Source organism: Salmo salar, chromosome ssa11 (assembly GCF_905237065.1).
Source record: "Salmo salar chromosome ssa11, Ssal_v3.1, whole genome shotgun sequence".
Taxonomy (NCBI): Eukaryota; Metazoa; Chordata; class Actinopteri; order Salmoniformes; family Salmonidae; genus Salmo; species Salmo salar.
The window spans coordinates 101,570,534-101,587,045 of NC_059452.1; the positions used below are offsets into that span (position 1 = coordinate 101,570,534).

General features: G+C 44.7%; 1 protein-coding gene across 8 annotated transcripts in view; it reads right to left on the minus strand.

Moving 5' to 3' along the window:
• The window catches only part of LOC106563781 (protein furry homolog), a 267,082-nt gene that overhangs the window by 219,630 nt on the left and 30,940 nt on the right, over positions 1-16,512 (minus strand). For 5 of the 8 annotated variants that reach the window (XM_045690187.1, XM_045690188.1, XM_045690185.1 and 2 more), the window contains exon 1: positions 8,266-9,419. The exons of 1 other annotated variant lie outside the window; for it this stretch is intronic. In XM_045690187.1, the coding sequence (XP_045546143.1) occupies positions 8,266-8,551 (286 nt within the window). In that variant the 5' untranslated portion in view covers positions 8,552-9,419. Of the gene's footprint in view, positions 1-8,265; positions 9,420-16,512 lie in introns of those variants that run through there. 2 more of the 8 variants (XM_045690193.1, XM_045690189.1) reach the window with 1 other exon arrangement.

Consider the following 16,512-nt stretch of genomic DNA (forward strand, 5'->3'; position numbering starts at 1 on the left):
AGACCACCAGATATACCCTGGTATTATGTAGCCATGAGGAGACAGACCACCAGATATACCCTGGTATTATGTAGCCATGAGGAGACAGACCACCAGATATACCCTGGTATTATGTAGCATGAGGAGACAGACCACCAGATATACCCTGGTATTATGTAGCCATGAGGAGACAGACCACCAGATATACCCTGGTATTATGTAGCCATGAGGAGACAGACCACCAGATATACCCTGGTATTATGTAGCCATGAGGAGACAGACCACCAGATATACCCTGGTATTATGTAGCCATGAGGAGACAGACCACCAGATATACCCTGGTATTATGTAGCCATGAGGAGACAGACCACCAGATATACCCTGGTATTATGTAGCCATGAGGAGACAGACCACCAGATATACCCTGGTATTATGTAGCCATGAGGAGACAGACCACCAGATATACCCTGGTATTATGTAGCCATGAGGAGACAGACCACCAGATATACCCTGGTATTATGTAGCCATGAGGAGACAGACCACCAGATATACCCTGGTATTATGTAGCCATGAGGAGACAGACCACCAGATATACCCTGGTATTATGTAGCCATGAGGAGACAGACCACCAGATATACCCTGGTATTATGTAGCCATGAGGAGACAGACCACCAGATATACCCTGGTATTATGTAGCCATGAGGAGACAGACCACCAGATATACCCTGGTATTATGTAGCCATGAGGAGACAGACCACCAGATATACCCTGGTATTATGTAGCCATGAGGAGACAGACCACCAGATATACCCTGGTATTATGTAGCCATGAGGAGACAGACCACCAGATATACCCTGGTATTATGTAGCCATGAGGAGACAGACCACCAGATATACCCTGGTATTATGTAGCCATGAGGAGACAGACCACCAGATATACCCTGGTATTATGTAGCCATGAGGAGACAGACCACCAGATATACCCTGGTATTATGTAGCCATGAGGAGACAGACCACCAGATATACCCTGGTATTATGTAGCCATGAGGAGACAGACCACCAGATATACCCTGGTATTATGTAGCCATGAGGAGACAGACCACCAGATATACCCTGGTATTATGTAGCCATGAGGAGACAGACCACCAGATATACCCTGGTATTATGTAGCCATGAGGAGACAGACCACCAGATATACCCTGGTATTATGTAGCCATGAGGAGACAGACCACCAGATATACCCTGGTATTATGTAGCCATGAGGAGACAGACCACCAGATATACCCTGGTATTATGTAGCCATGAGGAGACAGACCACCAGATATACCCTGGTATTATGTAGCCATGAGGAGACAGACCACCAGATATACCCTGGTATTATGTAGCCATGAGGAGACAGACCACCAGATATACCCTGGTATTATGTAGCCATGAGGAGACAGACCACCAGATATACCCTGGTATTATGTAGCCATGAGGAGACAGACCACCAGATATACCCTGGTATTATGTAGCCATGAGGAGACAGACCACCAGATATACCCTGGTATTATGTAGCCATGAGGAGACAGACCACCAGATATACCCTGGTATTATGTAGCCATGAGGAGACAGACCACCAGATATACCCTGGTATTATGTAGCCATGAGGAGACAGACCACCAGATATACCCTGGTATTATGTAGCCATGAGGAGACAGACCACCAGATATACCCTGGTATTATGTAGCCATGAGGAGACAGACCACCAGATATACCCTGGTATTATGTAGCCATGAGGAGACAGACCACCAGATATACCCTGGTATTATGTAGCCATGAGGAGACAGACCACCAGATATACCCTGGTATTATGTAGCCATGAGGAGACAGACCACCAGATATACCCTGGTATTATGTAGCCATGAGGAGACAGACCACCAGATATACCCTGGTAGTATGTAGCCATGAGGAGACAGACCACCAGATATACCCTGGTATTATGTAGCCATGAGGAGACAGACCACCAGATATACCCTGGTATTATGTAGCCATGAGGAGACAGACCACCAGATATACCCTGGTATTATGTAGCCATGAGGAGACAGACCACCAGATATACCCTGGTATTATGTAGCCATGAGGAGACAGACCACCAGATATACCCTGGTATTATGTAGCTGAGTGATGAGGAGACAGACCACCAGATATACCCTGGTATTATGTAGCTGAGGAGACAGACCACCAGATATACCCTGGTATTATGTAGCCTGAGGAGACAGACCACCAGATATACCCTGGTATTATGTAGCCATGAGGAGACAGACCACCAGATATACCCTGGCATTATGTAGCCATGAGGAGACAGACCACCAGATATAACCTGGTATTATGTAGCCATGAGGAGACAGACCACCAGATATACCCTGGTATTATGTAGCCATGAGGAGACAGACCACCAGATATACCCTGGTATTATGTAGCTGAGGAGACAGACCACCAGATATACCCTGGTATTATGTAGCCATGAGGAGACAGACCACCAGATATACCCTGGTATTATGTAGCCATGAGGAGACAGACCACCAGATATACCCTGGTATTATGTAGCCATGAGGAGACAGACCACCAGATATACCCTGGTATTATGTAGCCATGAGGAGACAGACCACCAGATATACCCTGGTATTATGTAGCCATGAGGAGACAGACCACCAGATATACCCTGGTATTATGTAGCCATGAGGAGACAGACCACCAGATATACCCTGGTATTATGTAGCCATGAGGAGACAGACCACCAGATATACCCTGGTATTACGTAGCCATGAGGAGACAGACCACCAGATATACCCTGGTATTATGTAGCCATGAGGAGACAGACCACCAGATATACCCTGGTATTATGTAGCTGAGGAGACAGACCACCAGATATACCCTGGTATTATGTAGCTGAGGAGACAGACCACCAGATATACCCTGGTATTATGTAGCCATGAGGAGACAGACCACCAGATATACCCTGGTATTATGTAGCTGAGGAGACAGACCACCAGATATACCCTGGTATTATGTAGCCATGAGGAGACAGACCACCAGATATACCCTGGTATTATATAGCTGAGTGATGAGGAGACAGACCACCAGATATACCCTGGTATTATGTAGCTGAGGAGACAGACCACCAGATATACCCTGGTATTATGTAGCTGAGGAGACAGACCACCAGATATACCCTGGTATTATGTAGCCATGAGGAGACAGACCACCAGATATACCCTGGCATTATGTAGCCATGAGGAGACAGACCACCAGATATAACCTGGTATTATGTAGCCATGAGGAGACAGACCACCAGATATACCCTGGTATTATGTAGCCATGAGGAGACAGACCACCAGATATACCCTGGTATTATGTAGCTGAGGAGACAGACCACCAGATATACCCTGGTATTATGTAGCCATGAGGAGACAGACCACCAGATATACCCTGGTATTATGTAGCCATGAGGAGACAGACCACCAGATATACCCTGGTATTATGTAGCCATGAGGAGACAGACCACCAGATATACCCTGGTAGTATGTAGCCATGAGGAGACAGACCACCAGATATACCCTGGTATTATGTAGTCATGAGGAGACAGACCACCAGATATACCCTGGTATTATGTAGCCATGAGGAGACAGACCACCAGATATACCCTGGTATTATGTAGCTGAGGAGACAGACCACCAGATATACCCTGGTATTATGTAGCCATGAGGAGACAGACCAACAGATATACCCTGGTATTATGTAGCCATGAGGAGACAGACCACCAGATATACCCTGGTATTATGTAGCCATGAGGAGACAGACCACCAGATATACCCTGGTAGTATGTAGCCATGAGGAGACAGACCACCAGATATACCCTGGTATTATGTAGTCATGAGGAGACAGACCACCAGATATACCCTGGTATTATGTAGCCATGAGGAGACAGACCACCAGATATACCCTGGTATTATGTAGCCATGAGGAGACAGACCACCAGATATACCCTGGTATTATGTAGCCATGAGGAGACAGACCACCAGATATACCCTGGTATTATGTAGCCATGAGGAGACAGACAACCAGATATACCCTGGTATTATGTAGCTGAGGAGACAGACCACCAGATATACCCTGGTATTATGTAGCCATGAGGAGACAGACCACCAGATATACCCTGGTATTATGTAGTCATGAGGAGACAGACCACCAGATATACCTTGGTATTATGTAGCCATGAGGAGACAGACCACCAGATATACCCTGGTATTATGTAGCCATGAGGAGACAGACCACCAGATATACCCTGGTATTATGTAGCTGAGGAGACAGACCACCAGATATACCCTGGTATTATGTAGCCATGAGGAGACAGACCACCAGATATACCCTGGTATTATGTAGCTGAGGAGACAGACCACCATATATACCCTGGTATTATGTAGCTGAGCCATGAGGAGACAGACCACCAGATATACCCTGGTATTATGTAGCCATGAGGAGACAGACCACCAGATATACCCTGGTATTATGTAGCCATGAGGAGACAGACCACCAGATATACCCTGGTATTATGTAGCCATGAGGAGACAGAGAACCAGATATACCCTGGTATTATGTAGCCATGAGGAGACAGACCACCAGCTATACCCTGGTATTATGTAGCCATGAGGAGACAGACCACCAGATATACCCTGGTATTATGTAGCCATGAGGAGACAGACCACCAGATATACCCTGGTATTATGTAGCCATGAGGAGACAGACCACCAGATATACCCTGGTATTATGTAGCCATGAGGAGACAGACCACCAGATATACCCTGGTATTATGTAGCCATGAGGAGACAGACCACCAGATATACCCTGGTATTATGTAGCCATGAGGAGACAGACCACCAGATATACCCTGGTATTATGTAGCCATGAGGAGACAGACCACCAGGTATACCCTGGTATTATGTAGCCATGAGGAGACAGACCACCAGATATACCCTGGTATTATGTAGCCATGAGGAGACAGACCACCAGATATACCCTGGTATTACGTAGCCATGAGGAGACAGACCACCAGATATACCCTGGTATTATGTAGCCATGAGGAGACAGACCACCAGGTATACCCTGGTATTATGTAGCCATGAGGAGACAGACCACCAGATATACCCTGGTATTATGTAGCCATGAGGAGACAGACCACCAGATATACCCTGGTATTACGTAGCCATGAGGAGACAGACCACCAGATATACCCTGGTATTATGTAGCCATGAGGAGACAGACCACCAGATATACCCTGGTATTATGTAGCCATGAGGAGACAGACCACCAGATATACCCTGGTATTATGTAGCCATGAGGAGACAGACCACCAGATATACCCTGGTATTACGTAGCCATGAGGAGACAGACCACCAGATATACCCTGGTATTATGTAGCCTGAGGAGACAGACCACCAGATATACCCTGGTATTATGTAGCCATGAGGAGACAGACCACCAGATATACCCTGGTATTATGTAGCCATGAGGAGACAGACCACCAGATATACCCTGGTATTATGTAGCCATGAGGAGACAGACCACCAGATATACCCTGGTATTATGTAGCCATGAGGAGACAGACCACCAGATATACCCTGGTATTATGTAGCCATGAGGAGACAGACCACCAGATATACCCTGGTATTACGTATCCATTACTGTTTGGATAACCTTATCTACTATCACGTACTGATTAATGTTTCATTCTTTATGTGGTGCTCACTGCACAGAACACCGGAATAATTATTCCTGAATTATGTGTCAATTAATCCAGTGAGGGGTTGCCAGACTGGCAATTTGACATGAAAATAAAATGTCATTCGTTAATTCACATACAGACAGACAGACAGACAGACAGACACACACACACACACACACACACACACACACACACACACACACACACACACACACACACACACACACACACACACACACACACACACACACCTCCACCAGAATGAATTAGATTACGTTTATGAGAGCGTGGGTGAAAGTTTACACAGGCCTTTGGTGTTATTATTCAACAGTCAGTCTCCAACCTTCATGCTCTGTCATCTCACTAGAGACAAACACAAATACAGACACACTCAGATCAGGGGATTTTTAGAATGAAGGCATGTTTATGCAGGACAGTTACTCGCCCTCACTTTACTTTACAATTTAGCTTTTAGCTTTCTCCTCTCTCCTTCCTGCTTCATCTCTCATCCTACACCTTCAGGTTCTCCTCTCTCCTTCCTGCTTCATCTCTCATCCTACCCCTTCAGGTTCTCCTCTCTCCTTCCTGCTTCATCTCTCATCCTACCCCTTCAGGTTCTCCTCTCTCCTTCCTGCTTCATCTCTCATCCTACCCCTTCAGGTTCTCCTCTCTCCTTCCTGCTTCATCTCTCATCCTACCCCTTCAGGTTCTCCTCTCTCCTTCCTGCTTCATCTCTCATCCTACCCCTTCAGGTTCTCCTCTCTCCTTCCTGCTTCATCTCTCATCCTACCCCTTCAGGTTCTCCTCTCTCCTTCCTGCTTCATCTCTCATCCTACCCCTTCAGGTTCTCCTCTCTCCTTCCTGCTTCATCTCCCATCCTACCCCTTCAGGTTCTCCTTTCTCCTTCCTGCTTCATCTTCCATCCTACCCCTTCAGGTTCTCCTTTCTCCTTCCTGCTTCATCTTTTATCCTACCCCTTTCTACATGTAGCTTCATCTCTACCTCGTTTATTTTGAATAGCCATTTCACTTACTACGTAAATAAGCTGAAATGTGCTAATAAAGACTGTCTTACCCTCTGCTTGACCAAAACTCACCTCATACAAACAGTTAGTCATTTCCTCAACATTGCCACTATATAAAACCTACGTCACAGAAGTCATTACCTCATCTTACTCATCCTCAGAGGACTTTGTCACATGTCTACATCTGTTTGGCTGGTGGATTTTAAACGGGTTTGACAAACAGGTTACACACCACCAGGTGTTGGGGAAATACTCTGTGGTATTGTTGAGACAACACACTGTTAAAGCCACACTGTAAGATGAACTAACATAACAAATACCTGGTCAATTACTGGCATCTTGTTTAGCTGTTGTGTCTTGGGTAAATAACCTTTCTGAATAAGCTGCATTCACTTTGTATGTTCATTTAACACACATTCATCCAGGTTAGTCTCAGTGAGATTAAATATATTGTTCAAGACAGACCTACAGGCTACTCAGATCCAGAATCAGATCCAGAATCAGATCCAGATCAGATCCAGAATCAGATCCTATCAATCATGAAAACTGCTCCTTACTTCATCTAGGTGAGATACAGTGAGTATAGCGTCTAGTCCAAATGTGTTACAGCTAAACAACGTGTTAGAAGGCTTATTTAAGTGCTGTACGCTTGTCTGCATAGCATATCTCACATATCAAAGGGTTTCCAAAACCACAACAAAGGAAGGAATAGCCTGCTACCCACAAGTCAGAAGGAGAGAGACTATGAGAGACCCACAGACACTACTGAGACGTTGTCCAGACATTCTAGTACACTCTTCCAAAAATGGGTTCCAAAAGGGTTCTTCGGTTGTCCCCATAGGAGAACACTTTTTGGTTTCTGATAGAACCATTTAAGGTTCCAGGTAAAACCCTTTCAAAGGGTTCTACATGGAACCCAAAAGGGTTCCATCTGGAAGCAAAATAGGTTCTTCAAAGGGTTCTTCTATGGGGACAACCGAAGAACCCTTTTAGGTTCTAGATAGCATATTCTTTCTAAGAGTGTAGAACAAAACCTGTTATAGAACAATGATATTCTGGAGTAGATCTAGTGGAACAACACCAGATAGTCTGATACTACATCCATAGTTCCCTGCAAAAGCCTGCCCAACCTGAAAAGAGTCTGCAAACATTTTTATATTTTGTCTATCTGAACTGCGAAATTTCCAACAGGATACAGTGCCTTCCAGAACCTTTATCAAGCAAGACTGAATCTTTGTTGGATCAGAACCTACTTTGGTTTTCAATCAAGACTGGTTTTGGACGGCAGAAAAGAACGGCAGAAAAGTCCAGAAGCTATGAACAGAACCTAACTCTGAAGATCTGGGTTTCCAGAAGCTATGAACAGAACCTACCTCTGATGATCTGGGTTTCCAGAAGCTATGAACAGAACCTAACTCTGATGATCTGGGTTTCCAGAAGCTATGAACAGAACCTAACTCTGATGATCTGGGTTTCCAGAAGCTATGAACAGAACCTACCTCTGATGATCTGGGTTTTCATCCTGGATTTGGACTTGATCTTAGTGAACCTTCCCTTGAAGTCGCTGGGCTCGAACATGTCCACAGAGAGACTGGCGATCCGGTCCAGTACTACTATCACATCTTCTAACACCTGGTCTGGATCCTGGTCTTGGTCCTGACCGTAGGTCTGGTTCTGGATAGTGGTCTGATGATCATTGTGGTCCGACTCGCTGTCCGGCCCCGCGCTCCCCGCGCCCCCCGCGCTCCCCGCGCTCCCGACACTCCTACCATCCTCCTGAGACATTGTATTGTCGTATTTTCATTCATTTAACCATTCAACTCTGTTAGACGGTTTTAGACACTGAGGACATATTCTCATTTACAGAACAGCAGTGACCTGGTTAACAGAGAGAGCGGAGGTTTCAGCTCTGCAGTCTAAATACCAAATCCCCAATCAGACGTTCTAGGCAGTATGGAGGCTGGACAGAGACATACAGATCCTGCACTGCAGTTGACTCCAGTACAACAGCAGTTCTCAAAACTTGAATTGTTTTATCTTTCACTTCCTTCTATGAGTTCCTTGTAAGCATAAATGTACATTCCCTCCTTTCCATGTTTTCCAAGTTGTTTGATGTGATGTTATCGCTCTCTTCTTCCACTCTTCTTTTTCTTGTCGTCAGCAGGTTTAACTAGTTTGAATCGCGCCTTTCACTCCTTCATTTATCTTTTCTCTTGTTGTATTCCTCTGTTTCTTCCCTCTCTTCAGTGTTTCCCCGGACAGAAAGGTGCACAGTATTCCTTCTCTCCAGCTAGGCTAGTTAGACAGTGAGCTGCTTGTTTTCTTGTTGTTAGAGACACTTAACTCTCCTGTGAGTTCAGGTCTCTCTTTCTCTCCTCTCCTGTGTCTCTTCTTTCCTGTGTCTTCTCTCTTTTCTTCCTTTGGTTTCCCAGACACAGCTTAGAAAGTAGTAAAGTTTTGGCTGAATTTGAGGAGAATTTGTCTTCTCTCTTTGCGAAGAAAACTGATTCTGACAGTTTGGAGAGTTCCTTTCCTTTTTTGTCTCTTAATTTCTTCCTGTCATCTCACTTGTCCTCTCACCTGTTCCCTCCCCTGTCCTCTCACCTGTCCTCCTACCTGTCCTCTCTTACTGTCCTCTCTCCTGTCCTCTCACTCTCCAGTGTGTGTTTATGAAACTCCTCCTCTCTCAGGCAGAGAGGCTCTACATTCTCAAATTGCACTTGATTGGGTGGTTTGGGGAGTTTGGGTGGTTCTCTCTCTCTCTCTCTCTCTCTCTCTCTCTCTCTCTCTCTCTCTCTCTGTCTGTCTGTCTGTCTGTCTGTCTGTCTGTCTGTCTGTCTGTCTGTCTGTCTGTCTGTCTGTCTGTCTGTCTGTCTGTGTCTCTCTCTCTGTCTGTCTGTCTGTCTGTCTGTCTGTCTGTCTGTCTGTCTGTCTGTCTGTCTGTCTGTCTGTCTGTCTGTCTGTCTGTCTGTCTGTCTCCGCCCGTCTCTCTCTCTGTCTGTCTATGTTTCTATCTGTCTGTCTGTCTGTCTGTCTGTCTGTCTGTCTGTCTGTCTGTCTGTCTGTCTGTCTGTCTGTCTGTCTGTCTGTCTGTGTCTCTCTCTCTGTCTGTCTGTCTGTCTGTCTGTCTGTCTGTCTGTCTGTCTGTCTGTCTGTCTGTCTGTCTGTCTGTCTGTCTGTCTGTCTGTCTGTCTGTCTGTCTGTCTGTCTGTCTCCGCCCGTCTCTCTCTGTCTGTCTATGTTTCTATCTGTCTGTCTGTCTGTCTGTCTGTCTGTCTGTCTGTCTGTCTGTCTGTCTGTCTGTCTGTCTGTCTGTCTGTCTGTCTGTCTGTCTGTCTGTCTGTCTGTCTCCCTCCCTCCCTCCCTCCCTCTCTCGATCTCTCTCTGTCTGTCTATGTCTCTCTCTCTCTCTCTCTCTCTCTCTCTCTGTCTCTGTCTCTCTCTCTGTCTCTCTCTCTCTGTCTCTCTCTCTCTCTGTCTCTCTCTCTGGGTTCTTACACCTCCTTTCCCTCACGGTTGTTTGGCAATAAGTAGCATGGCCAAATAGCATACCAATGACTGTGTTAGACCAAAACACATCCTGTGTGTGTCTGTAATCACTGGTCAAGGCTGTTTAGCCAGTTACAGTAACAACAGCATGTGCATGAATGGGCAGGTGTAGAAATACAGACACTCTCTAGGTTACAGAGAGCAGGTAGTCCATCCACCAAACTAGCAGGAATAAAACAGGGAAGGGAGGGGGTATGCTAGTTTGGTATAAATCAGACACAACCCACTCTTAAATGAATGAAAACAGGAGCATTTCACATCTGGTTAGAACTAAACTAAGAAAGAAATGATCTCAACATAGAAAAATGTCCTCCGTTTGCTACCTATATCCCCCCCACTTGAATCCCCATACTTTAACAACGACAGATTCTCCATTCTAGCGGGGGAGATCAATCATTTCCAGAATAGTCTGTGGCGACCTAAATGCCAGAACTGGACAAGAACCTGACACCTTCAGCACACAGGGTGACAAACACCTACCTGGAGGTGACAGCATTCCCTCCCCCATATGCCCCCCTTGACACAACTATGACAAAACAACCAACAAAAACGTGTCAGAACTCCTGCAGCTCTGTCACACGCTGGGTATGTACATAGTTAATGGTAGGCTTCGAGGGGACTCCTATAGTAGGTACACCTATAGCTCTGTTACACGCTGGGTATGTACATAGTTAATGGTAAGCTTAGAGGGGACCCCTACAGTAGGTACACCTATAGCTCTGTTACACGCTGGGTATGTACATAGTTAATGGTAGGCTTCGAGGGGATTCCTATGGTAGGTACACCTATAGCTCTGTCACACGCTGGGTATGTACATAGTTAATGGTAGGCTTCGAGGGGACTCCTATGGTAGGTACACCTATAGCTCTGTTACACGCTGGGTATGTACATAGTTAATGGTAGGCTTCGAGGGGACTCCTACGGTAGGTAAACCTATAGCTCTGTTACACACGGGGTATGTACATAGTTAATGGTAGGCTTTGAGGGGACTCCTACGGTAGGTACACCTATAGCTCTGTTACAAGCTGGGTATGTACATAGTTAATGGTAGGCTTTGAGGGGACTCCTACGGTAGGTACACCTATAGCTCTGTTACATGCTGGGTCTGTACATAGTCAATGGTAGGCTTCGAGGGGACTCCTACGGTAGGTACACCTATAGCTCTGTTACACGCTGGGTATGTACATAGTTAATGGTAGGCTTTGAGGGGACTCCTACGGTAGGTACACCTATAGCTCTGTTACATGCTGGGTATGTACATAGTTAATGGTAGGCTTTGAGGGGACTCCTATGGTAGGTACACCTATAGCTCTGTTACACGCTGGGTATGTACATAGTTAATGGTAGGCTTTGAGGGGACTCCTATGGTAGGTACACCTATAGCTCTGTCGCACGCTGGGTATGTACATAGTTAATGGTAGGCTTTGAGGGGACTCCTATGGTAGGTACACCTATAGCTCTGTTACACGCTGGGTATGTACATAGTTAATGGTAGGCTTCGAGGGGACTCCTATGGTAGGTACACCTATAGCTCTGTTACACGCTGGGTATGTACATAGTTAATGGTAGGCTTTGAGGGGACTCCTATGGTAGGTACACCTATAGCTCTGTTACACGCTGGGTATGTACATAGTTCATGGTAGGCTTTGAGGGGACTCCTATGGTAGGTACACCTATAGCTCTGTTACACGCTGGGTATGTACATAGTTAATGGTAAGCTTCGAGGGGACTCCTACGGTAGGTACACCTATAGCTCTGTTACACGCTGGGTATGTACATAGTTAATGGTAGGCTTTGAGGGGACTCCTATGGTAGGTACACCTATAGCTCTGTTACACGCTGGGTATGTACATAGTTAATGGTAGGCTTTGAGGGGACTCCTATGGTAGGTACACCTATAGCTCTGTTACATGCTGGGTATGTACATAGTTAATGGTAGGCTTCGAGGGGACTCCTACGGTAGGTACACCTATAGCTCTGTTACACGCTGGGTATGTACATAGTTAATGGTAGGCTTCGAGGGGACTCCTACGGTAGGTACACCTATAGCTCTGTCGCATGCTGGGTATGTACATAGTTAATGGTAGGCTTCGAGGGGACTCCTATGGTAGGTACACCTATAGCTCTGTTACACGCTGGGTATGTACATAGTTAATGGTAGGCTTCGAGGGGACTCCTATGGTAGGTACACCTATAGCTCTGTTACACGCTGGGTATGTACATAGTTAATGGTAGGCTTCGAGGGGACTCCTACGGTAGGTACACCTATAGCTCTGTTACATGCTGGGTATGTACATAGTTAATGGTAGGCTTCGAGGGGACTCCTACGGTAGGTACACCTATAGCTCTGTTACATGCTGGGTATGTACATAGTCAATGGTAGGCTTCGAGGGGACTCCTATGGTAGGTACACCTATAGCTCTGTTACACGCTGGGTATGTACATAGTTAATGGTAGGCTTCGAGGGGACTCCTATGGTAGGTACACCTATAGCTCTGTTACACGCTGGGTATGTACATAGTTAATGGTAGGCTTTGAGGGGACTCCTATGGTAGGTACACCTATAGCTCTGTTACACGCTGGGTATGTACATAGTTAATGGTAGGCTTCGAGGGGACTCCTACGGTAGGTACACCTATAGCTCTGTTACACGCTGGGTATGTACATAGTTAATGGTAGGCTTCGAGGGGACTCCTATGGTAGGTACACCTATAGCTCTGTTGGACGCTGGGTATGTACATAGTTAATGGTAGGCTTTGAGGGGACTCCTATGGTAAGTACACCTATAGCTCATCTCTTGGTAGTAGTACTGTAGACTACTTTATCACTGACCTCAACCCAGAGTCTCTCAGAGCCTTCACAGTCAGTCCACTGACACCCCTATCAGATCACAGCAAAATCACAGTCTACTTGAACAGAGCAATACTCAATCATGAGGCATCAAAGCCAAAGGAACTGTGTAATATTTAGAAATGCTATAGATGGAAGGAAAGTAGTGTGGAAACCTGCCAGAAAACTATTAGCCAACAACAAATTCAATCACTCCTAGAAAACTTCCTGGACAAAATGTTTCCCTGCAATAGGGCGGCAGGTAGCCTAGTGGTTAGAGTGTTGGACTAGCAACCAAAAGGTTGCAAGATCAAGTCCCTGAGCTGACAAGGTAAAAAAATATGTTGTTCTTCCCCTGAACAAGGCAGTTAAGCCACGGTCTGGCTAACGCATCACTGGGGGCAAACTGCCTGCCCTCCTGAACACCTACACCACCTGATGTCACAGGAAGGCCAAAAAGATCATCAAGGACATCTACCACCTGAGCCACTGCCTGTTCACCCTGCTATCATCCAGAAGGCGAGGTCAGTACAGGTGCATCAAAGCTGGGACCGAGAGAATGAAAAACTGCTTCTATCTCAAGGCCATCAGACTGCTAAACAGCCATCACTAGCACATCAGAGGTGGCTGCCTATAGCCCAAGGTTAGGGATCACTGGCCACTTTTAAAAATGGAACACTATCCACTTTAATAATGTTAATCTCATATGTATAAACAGCACTCAACAGCACTCCACACTATTCTACGGTATCTTAGTCACTTTTAAATTGTATTTACATATTGCATCACCCATTTCATATGTATATAATGTATTGTATTCTATACTACACCACTGACTGTTAAACAGCCATCTCCAGCACATCAGAGGCTGCTGACTATAGACATAGATTAGGAATCACTGGCCACTTTAAGGAAATGAAACACTAGCCACTTTAATAATGTCTCTGTATCTGCATTACTCATCTCATATGTATAAACTGTATTCTATACTATTCTACGGTATCTTAGTCACTTTAATTGTGTAAATATTGCATCACCCATCTCATATGTATAAACTGTACTCTATACTATTCCACTGTATCTTAGTCCAATGCCGCTCTGACATATGCTCTGACATTCTTAATCCATTCCTTACTTAGATGTACGTGTATTTTGAGTATATGTTGATAAACTGTTAGATATTACTGCACTGTCGGAGCTAGAAGCACAAGCATTTCACTACACCCGTAATAACACCTGCTAAACACGTGTATGTGACCAATAACATTTGATTTGATTTGAGAAAAATGAAGGAACAGCATGACAGCAAACAGCTCAATGTGATTGAAGAATCGCTGGAATCAAATCACTTCTGGGAACATTGGAACACACTAAACAAACAACAACAGAAAGAGCTATCCATCCAAAATAGAGACGTATGGATAAACCCCCTTCTCCAACCAATTTAAAACATATAACAAAACATATACATGATCATTTACTAAACTTAGGGTCAGTTATTAGAGACTACCAGAACCCTCTGGAGGTACAGGACCAAACACTAACCCTCCAACCCAAAAAGGCCTGTGGTGTTGATGGTATACCAAACGAAATGATAAAATATACAGACCACAAATTCAAATAGGTTATTCTTAAACTCTTCTACATTATCCTTGGCTCTGGCATCTTCTCCAATATTTGGAACCAAAGTCTAATAACCCAAATCCACAAATTCGACCCCAATAACTACCGTGGAATCTGTGTCAACAGCAATCTTGGAATAATCCTCTGCAGTATCATCAACAGCAGACTCCAACATTTCCTCAGTGAAAACAATGTCCTAAGCAAATGTCAAATTGGCTTTCTAACAAAATACCGTAGAATGTTGTGTTGGGGGTAACACAAACAACATTATAAAATTAATGTACACAAACAACAAGTGTACAGTTAAAATTAGCAAAAAACACACATTTCTTTCCACAGGTCTGTGGGGTGAGACAGGGATTGGCACGGGTTGCCAGAGACGCGACCCAGTCGTTCAGTCTTTTTGTTGTGTATCCCAGTCGTTCGTTCAAAAAGTTCCATTGTCATATTAGCTGGCAACGTCCTTATCCCTTGCTTGCTAGCTAGCCAACTATGGCTAACTTACAGTTATGTCAAACAATGCAGCCCGAATAACAACAGTAGCTGCATTTACATTTGTTTAAGCTGTTTTCTAGTGACATTTATTTGGACACATCCATAACGATGAGCTAATGAGGCGCGATTTCACCTGGCATAGAACATGTGCTCTCTCGTCAGGACACTGTTGTTCAGAGGAGCTAGCCATCAACACAGCTAACACAATCACGTCAAACTGAAGCTGGAAAGAATACAAACTAGCTGCACTTCGTTTTGTTTGACCTTTTTTAAATTGACATTTCTTTGTATTTATCCATAAAAATTATGCCAGCTGATTCATGATTGCGACTGGCTGAGAAACGCTGCCTGCGCGTCTGTCTCCTCCCGACTCCCGACATGTTCATTACTATGGGGCAGCTGGAGATAGAATCTGAATATTGAAACAATGTTGTAAATGTCGGAGAGACAGACGGCAACGTTTATACAAACCTCCGCTGTAAAAAGCTAAACGTTAGTCTAATAGAAATTGGATAACGTCTAGATGCTTTTTACAGTGGAGATCAAGTTCACAAATTGCCTGGCTGGGCTGATGAAACAATGGATTGGGCTGTGAGATGGAACAGAGTAAATAGGCACTTTAACATCATTGATTTAGCCAGTGGTAACTTGGGGAAAAGACACCAGCTGGAATGCGGTTTTAACCAATCAGCATTCAGGATTAGACCCCACCCGTTGTATAATTGGCAATAGAAACCAGCAGATATAAAAAGACATGGCTACCCAAAGAGGAGCGTGTATGTGGTCACTGAACAACAGGGGAGGTAGAGACAGAGATACACTTTCTCCTTTACCGTGAGAAATATTCCTCACCAAGAAATACATTATTCACAGCAATTACGACATTTATTCCAAATGTTAACTTACTAAACCCAGAGGAAAAGCATAAAATACTCATGGGCGAAGGAGCAAAAGCTCCTCTTGCAGCCAGATATGTATTTTCCTGCCATAGCCTGAGGGACAATGAATAATAACATCTGCATAGTAAACAAAAACGTACTTATATATTATTATTGTTATTATTATTATTGTTATTATTATTATCATTGTTGTAGTGATTATTATTCTAAATAGTAGTGGTACGGGTAGTAGGGGTGATGGTAATGGTAGTAGTTTAATGATGGTAGGGATAGCGGTGGTAGTAGTAGTAGTAATGATTATGGTAGTTGTAGTACTGATGTAATGGTGACGATGACAATTAATTCTAAGTT